Genomic DNA, 8,656 nt, shown 5'->3' with positions numbered 1-8,656 from the left:
CACGAAAGGGCAGAACTGACCTGACCCTATGATAACTGGAGTCATGTGGCCAATGGTGTTTGGAAACTGCATTTGGAATGTCTTTGACAAATACTTGGTAATAGCTTTAGTAACTGCACAGAGGCTTGCCAAGGCCTCCTTAGCAGTAAAAAAAAAACACAAAACAACAACAAACAAACAAACAAAAACAGCAAAGAATGATCAACAAAAACATAATACCAAGCATGTCTAGCATGTCTAAGCTCATATGGTATGATAATGAGAAGCTGAGTAAATTTGATAATGTAAAGAAAAATCGCTCGGTTAGAAATTATTTTCAAAATGTGTCTAGTGAGATAAATGCTAAGTCATTGTATCACTTCAAACCTAGTGTTAAGACCAATTAAATAATTTTGAGCGTGGCGTCTTGCGGGAAATTTTGCAAGAATGAAAGTAGGCACTGGCATAGAACTTTGATAATTTTATGTGTGTATTTACTCATTTGTCACGTTTATTTAATTACCGGTTATTAATTTCAATTTTACCAAAAAATCTTCTTATCTCTAAAGCTCTTCTGTTGTATAATCAAAGTACACTGGGTATTTTGTCACAACATATTGACTTGGGATACACTTCATATTTACCAATATGGGATCCTTGGTGTGTATTATCAGCCCTTCTTTCTGATGCTGAATCATTTGGCAAGAATGCAGCCATCAATTTTATTCTTGTTCTTTAGGAAAAATATGGTCTATTTTATGATGATATATTAATGCTAGAATATGGGAACACAAATGGAAAAGAAAATGATTGCCTTTATATTTACACACATTTACTGTGCTTTGATCTGAAGTTGGTCAGTTTCACAAACTCTTAATGAAATCTGTCTTTAACTTAAAATGCACCCAACCAATTGTCTCACTCTTACTTGCATCAAAACTTTATATTTAGTTAGATTTACTGGAGGAATTTCCCCCTTCCTTACTGAATACTCAGGTCATCTATGCACTTTTTTTTCTTTTTCTTGGAAACCACTTGGCATTATAGGAATTACTTTCAAGCGAGCCTAATTTGGTCCATGCAATTCAAGGATAAATAAAATATTACCACAAATCCAAGAGAATAAAATTATTCCCACCACTCTTCTCCTTCTCAGAACCTCAAGACCCTGGTCAGATATTTAGAGAAAGAGTCTATATGTAAATTAATATTTTTTCAGCTGCTCCGAAATCCTTCTGCTCTAGTTTATATCCACTTTTTTTGGTCTGTTAGTGTTAAAAAAACATTTAAAGCATCCAGGAAATTCAAGTCCTGGTGAATCCAATAAATTAAAACATAATTCACCTGGAGAAAGAGGAGGATTTTTTTTTTAAAAAAAAAATTATTCCTCAAGATGGTTAAGCCTAATACTTGAAAGAAGAGAGGAACAAGTAGTTTAGTACATCCCCTTTGAAAATAAGCTCTATTTGATTTCTTAAAAAAAAAAAAAAGCTTGGTGCATTTTTACCTTTTCATTCTTATTTTTAGAAATTAATAAGATTTCTACACTGCTCTTTCTGATCTGTATACTTAAATAAAGCTGCTCAAAATACCACTTGCTTTGAAAACCAAGTGCTTGTTTTAATGGCATGTATAAGGAATGTTTATAGAAAAACATCTTTCATATTTTTATCAAGTTTATTTCCACTTGGAAATATTGTCAACATTTAAAGCCAAGTTAATGAAACACCAATGATAAAATCAAGGCTATTTATATCAAGCATTTTTAAGTACCTTTTTTTTTTTTTTTAAAGTCATGCTCAGTTACACTGGAAAGAGTCCCCTGCCTTGTGATAAAGACCAGGATATAGGTTTAAGACACGGAAATAGCCACGCCACGTTTTAGCTGTCTTTTATTCTTCACGAGTATGTTATTTTTTTAAATTTTCCTCTAAATGAATGTTCACCTTGAGAATATCCATCAATGCGCAATATTATAAAAATCAATGCGTGAATAACCTGAAAATGAATATATACATGGCCAAAGTTTCATTTGGCTCTCCATTCAATAAAAAGCAGTGTCGGTGGATATTGGGCATTATTGTTCAATTCGTGTTTACGTTTTTCAGAAGTTTATAGACAAAGTGACAAAAAAAAAAAGTCAGATTTAACTGGAAACACACGGTAAACTATCTATAAATCACAACAAAAACAGCCCTACATATTCCAAAAGCAGACATATAACCACGTCGGAGCCTCACTCAGGTATTTGCTAACCGTGTGGGATAATTATCCCATTAAAACTAGAATATCAAAATGCACAGGTGATAGCTTCCTTCTCAACCCTCAAGACAGGCCTTGATCATAAAATTCTTCATCACTATAATTGCTCTTGGCAATGGAAATACATTTTAAAGGTTATCCTCAAGCCGATCTTGGTGATTCTCCAAAAATTAGGTCATGAATATGGAGTTCCTATAAACAACTGATATGTCAAACTACTCACAGGACTATCAGGACTGAAGGCTACATTTAACTTTCTCCTTAACAACAAAAAAAACCAGACATTTAAAAAACTATTAACTGATAGGCTTTATCTACAGTGAGAGTTTATTTGGACTTTACTCCTGTCTCTAAGAATTTGGAGAGCTCTCCCAACGCTCTTGTTCATTAAAGATGCCTCTGAAAAAAACTCCACCATTAACATGATTTTTGAGGCTTCCCCCATTTTGTAGAGAAAAAGAATATTATAACGATTTATAGTGTTGTTGTTCATCTGACTGGGCTGAGCACGGCGGCTCCTGCCTGTGGTCTCAGCTACTCAGGAGACTGACACAGGAGGATTGCCTGCAGCCAGGAGTTCAAAGTTACCAGTGAGTTCTGATCATGCCTGAGCAGCAGAGTGAGACTCCTTCTCTTAAAAAAGAAGAAGAAGAAAAAAGAAAATTGGCCAGACTTGTTGGCACACACTGGTAGTCCCAGCTATCCAGGAGACTAAGGATGGAGGATCACTTTTGCCCACGAGTTTGAGTCTGCAGTGAGCTAAGGTTGAGCCACTGAAACCCAGCCTGGGCAACAGAGAAAGACCTCATCTCTAAAAAAAAAAAAAAATGAATAAATAAAAAAAAAATTAAAAATAAAAACTGACGAGGTTTAGAACTTTGAAACTGGAAGAAGCAATAAGTGACAGAGGCCTAAAACTGTCCCTCAGATATTACCAGCCTAAAACATATGAATAGTCCATAGTTAAGACCATATTCTCAACATGACCTGCAACTCAGTTTGCCAGGTAATAATTCTTTCACTCCATGAGTAAATACAACACTGTTTCTCAGTGTTTTTGTTAATTTATAGACTGTCACAATCTTGTAGAACATAAAGAAAAAAATAATAATTTATCTCTGCATTTAATTTGTGTTGACAAATTTTAACATTTCAGTGTTAACCTCTTCATACTTTATAAATGCTATGGGCGGAGAATAAAATGGTTCAACCTAACAATTTTCTTGATTTTTTTTCACCCATCTATTTAAAAAGAAAATGACTTTGGTGTTTTCCATCAAGTTTACAAATCACCAAAGTAAACGTCACTAGAGTTCTATTTAATATTGTGTCAGGAAATGGACTGGATTAAAAGACAGGTAAAATTGGCCTTTTCATAAGTCTTCTATAACTTATAATTAAAAAATATATCAATTTCTTCTTGGGAGTAAAACATCTTGGAAATAAAAACCAAGAAAATCATGGCATTATGTTTTTAACTAACTGTATTCCAAATGGGGCATACTAATCAAAAGCAAAAAAAAAAAAAAAAAAATCAAATTAACAATCTTTTCTAGGTAAAAAATTACTACATAAATATTAAACATTGGTCTCACATGACAGATGATAGATTATACTTAAACGAAATATATGTTAAAATCATCCCATCTTTAAAATATGAATCATAGAAATTACAAATTCAAACTCACAATAGGATCTAAGTAAAGAAAACTAAAGTAAATATATATCATCGTATTTTAATATACTGGATTTTGTACCAGTTTCATGTCAATTAACCTGAAAGCTGCTAATTTATTTACCCATGAAGGTCTTAAAAATAACTGCAATACTATTCACATTTTAACCATTGGATTCTCTCTGCATTTTAAATTTTTAAACGTCATCTTATAAAAGATTAACATTGGGTTTAGTCACACTTAACGATTTTTGCCCACCAAGTGGAAATTATAAGTAAAGGTAGCCAACCCAGTAGACCAGATTGAACAGGGCGAAAGCCGTTGGAAAAAATATCCTGGAATAAGAGTCGATTTTGGCAATGCGGATGTGTATCCTTCCTTCCCGCCACGACCCTGTTCTGCAGTCTTCAAAGCAACAGAAGAAGCTGGTACAGTCTTTGCCCTCCAGACACTGGTACCCATAATCCCCGTCGCCCTGCGGCACAGAAATGCTGCTCATCGGAATCAGAGTGGACCCGGGATGCAGGCCAGAGGACGTCTGAATGGAACAATAAGAGAGTTTTTGAGACAAAAAAAAAAAAAAAAAAAAAGTAGCATAAAGAAAGATCAATTTCTTGCTTCTTTCTTCTAATTTCTGCTAGAATATGTCTTTTCTGCAGAGACACTCTGTCTGGCGGTGTTTCTCGTCGTATGTACACCATGGAGCACTATTCAGCTCTAAGAAACAATGGTGATACAGCACCTCTTGTATTTTCCTGGCTAGAGCTGGAACCCATTCTATTAAGTGAAGTATCCCAAGAATGGAAAAACAAGCACCACATGTACTCACCAGCAAACTGGTATTAACTGAGCAGCACCTAAGTGGACACATAGGTACTACAGTAATAGGGTATTGGGCAAGTGGGAGGGGGGAGGGGGCGGGTATATACACACATAATGAGTGAGAGGTGCACCGTCTGGGGGATGGTCATGATGGAGACTCAGACTTGTGGAGGGGAGGGGGGAAAGGGCATTTATTGAAACTTTAAAATCTGTACCCCCATAATATGCCTAAATAAAAAAAAGAAAGAAAGAAAGAAAAAAAGATCAATTCTCCCCCCCTCCAGGCAAACTCTAGAAGGCTCATATGCAATGAAAATGATTTCAGTTTCCACAGAAATCAAGTATTTATAATTTTAACATGATTATAGATTATAATTCACTTCCTAACATAACACTTTTTTTACATTCCAAAAATTATACAGAAAATAAATTCCTCTGAAATATAAAATATATTTTATACCTTTAGAAAGTTCATCTACCAAAATACCATAAACAAAATAATATAATTCTAAAAAGAATGAACAGTATTTTTTTTTTATATAGACAGAGTCTTGCTCTGTTGCCTGGGCTAGAGTGCTGTGGCGTCAGCCTAGCTCACAGCAACCTCAAACTCCTGGGCTCGAGCGATCCTCCTGCCTCAGCCTCCTCCCGAGTAGCTGGGACGACAGGCATGCACCACCATGCCCAGCTAACTTTTTCTGTATATTTTTAGTTGTCCAACTAATTTCTTTCTAATTTTTAGTAGAGATGAGGTCTCACTCTTGCTCAGGCTGGTCTCGAACTCCTGACCTTGAGCAATCCTCCCACCTTGGGCTCCCAGAGTTTTAGGATTACAGGCGTGAGCCACTGTGCCCGGCTGGAATGAACAGTATATTTCTGTGATATTTTATACTAAAACATTTATAACGCTATAAGTATATCTGTTTGCTATTATATGTTATGTTATTTATTTTAGGAAAATCAGAATAAACAGCAAACAAGACATTTTGATAATGTAAAAGGTTTGAGAAGCTATTAATAGACAAAAAGTATTTCGGGTTTGTAATAGTGGGTAAGTGAAAGGCATCCTATTGGGGAGAAAGGACATTGCAGGACTTCAAAACTCAGGTTTGGGAACAATTAATTAGTGTTCAAATCTCTAATCATTTTTGCCCATGGAGCTATTTTTAGAGCTGCAATTATATTAGCACTTAATTCTGTGACAGCTGTGAAGGGTATATCCCATAACTTACGTAAAATGATCAGTACACCGTCTTGCCTAGTAACAGTAGCTACTATTATTATCAGGGTTATTTGGAACACATGTCAAATTAATGTTTTTGATACTAGGTTCTGAATAATATTTAAATAATAATAATAATTTTTTTTTTTTTTGAGTTAGAGTCTCACTCTGTTGCCCGGGCTAGAGTGCCGTGGCGTCAGCCTAGCTCACAGCAACCTCAAACTCCTGGGCTCAAGCCATCCTCCTTCCTCAGCCTCCCAAGTAGCTGGGACTACAGGCATGCGCCACCGTGCCCGGCTCATTTTTTCTAGCCATTTTTAGTAGGCCAATTAATTTCTTTCTATTTGTTTAGTAGAGATGAGGTCTCACTCTTGCTCAGGTTGGTTTCAAACTCCTCACCTTGAGTGATCCTCCTGCCTTGGCCTCCTAGAGTGCTAGGATTACAGGCGTGAGCCACCGCGCCCGGCCAAGAATAATTTTTGAAAGTACGATAAATCAGGCAGAGCCAGAATACCATGGAACACTAAGGCAAGCACTGCAGAGTCAGACAAACTTGGGCTGAATTTCTAGCTTTGCCTGGCAGAGTAGAGTGAGAATAAGGTTGAACAGGAAACCTGACTGCTCTTCTGCTATACAAAAATCACGATAGCACTGTAGATCTTTTCGAAGATTAAATTAGATGATGCACACGAAGCACTAAGCAAAATATTTGACATATACCACATATTCAGCTGCCAATAGGTAATATTTATTGTCCTTGGTGCAACTGTTACTGCTGATTGCTGATCAGGACATATCACAATTGATTATAAAATGCATGCTAAAATAAACACACAAACCATAATCATGGCAACAAGAATGAAAGCCTGGAAATTATCAAAAATTTTACTCAAAAATTAATGAATGCTTGAGTAAAATGGCAAGTAAGATAGTAATGAAGATTGCAGTGTTTGTAATTCTTGATCTTTCAGAACTTCTGCGTATTTCAAGGTTATCTTTTTTTTTTTTTTTTTGAGACAGAGTCTCACTCTGTTGCCCAGGCTAGAGTGAGTGCCGTGGCGTCAGCCTCGTTCACAGCAACCTCAAATTCCTGGGCTTAAGCGATCCTCCTGCCTCAGCCTCCCGAGTAGCTGGGACTACAGGCATGTGCCACCACGCCCGGCTGTTTCTATATATTTTTAGTTGGCCAATTAATTTCTTTGTATTTTTAGTAGAGACGGGGTCTCGCTCTTGCTCAGGCTGGTTTCGAACTCCTGACCTTGAGCAATCTCCTGCCTAGGCCTCCCAGAGTGCTAGGATTATAGGCATGAGCCACTGCGTCTGGCCTCAAGATTATCTTAAGATGTGAATCTTGCAACTTATTATAATCAGTGGTTTCATTGTCTAAATATTGAATCCAATGCTGAGTTTATTAAAAATTATTTTAACCTGATCTTAAATTCTTTCTAATGTAAATGTTTATAAAATGTTCTGATCCTCAATTTTGAAGTAAATAAATCTCAAAGCCATGAAAATTAAATGTTTTATGGAAAATACTTTAAAAATTGAGCACATAAAATAAGAATGACTTAAAATTCAAATCTACATTCAAACCCATTTTATGAGTCTCTTTAAAAAGAAACATAGCATCTAAGTCACTAAATATTAAAACATTTAATAGATGCAAACAGAAGCAAATAATCACATTTAGTGCTATTTTTGAGAAAAGATAAAAGCATCGTGCAGGTCAAAATATTTGTATTAGAGACAAAATGTGCAGCTTAAAGATAAGGAGCAATGCCCTAAACACAAATAAATTCATGACTGCACTTGCCTGGCTATATCATAAAAAGCAGAGGCAGTATGGTATTAAATGTTAATGACAGTGTTTTGAGGATGACATTTGAGGATAGTTGACTGGACTCCTAAATTTTAATAGAGCACTAAAATTATGTTTAAAATATGAGACAAATTGGCATGCGTTTCCTCGTCACTTCATACTCCAACAGCATATGTTCTTACGCTAAACAGAATGAAAAATGATTGGCATAAATGTTTGTTCGTTGGCAATTCTGAGGTTATCTTTTAGGAAACACATTCCGTATATATCACTCAGCATGGCCACAAATAGACATATCATGTGTTCATCAAAGGATATCAATTGTGCATGAGAAGGATGATTAAATATTAAAGTGCACAAAATGGGGAAAAAACTGCAAGTGGTTCATTTTAAGAAGTGGACTAATCTCTGGTGATCAATTGCCTTGGAGGGCTTCTACTGCAGTGACACTCTAAATTGACAATTTTCCAGTTTCTTGCTTCTCCCACCCCCTCACTCCAAAAAACAAATTCTTAAGTCGAAAGAAACTACACTCCAACAAACGATGAAAGTTAAACAGACATGGACTTTTTATACGGGCTGAGAAAAATAGCCAAAATTTTGACACAGTATATCAATAAAATAAAATGCTGCTGACACATGGATTTCTGACCTGGAAACCATTGAAAGATTAACCAGAAAAATACATACGTCCCAAACTTTATTCATCTAAAGTGCAACTACACTGCCCATCTTCAAATTTCTCGAGTATAGACTTTGCAGGCCCTCCGCCCAAAGGCAAACATGGAAAAAATAAAAATAAATCAGTTCAAGCAATATAAAAAGAAACAACACAGGACCGTTAGGACAGTCTTCTACCCTAAATGAAATAGTCTA

General features: G+C 35.8%; 1 protein-coding gene across 1 annotated transcript in view; it reads right to left on the bottom strand.

Moving 5' to 3' along the window:
• Positions 1–3,837: 3,837 nt before the first annotated feature.
• Positions 3,838–8,656, bottom strand: part of GABRG1 (gamma-aminobutyric acid type A receptor subunit gamma1) — a 69,983-nt gene continuing 65,164 nt past the window's right edge. Inside the window, exon 9 of the mRNA XM_012743043.3 lies at positions 3,838–4,455. Coding sequence (XP_012598497.1) covers positions 4,186–4,455 — 270 coding nt within the window. The 3' untranslated portion in view covers positions 3,838–4,185. The remainder of the gene's footprint in view (positions 4,456–8,656) is intronic.

Source organism: Microcebus murinus, chromosome 26 (assembly GCF_040939455.1).
Source record: "Microcebus murinus isolate Inina chromosome 26, M.murinus_Inina_mat1.0, whole genome shotgun sequence".
NCBI classification, from domain to species: domain Eukaryota; kingdom Metazoa; phylum Chordata; class Mammalia; order Primates; family Cheirogaleidae; genus Microcebus; species Microcebus murinus.
Note: the sequence above shows the minus strand (reverse complement) of the source record. Positions and strands in the feature narration are given on the sequence as shown.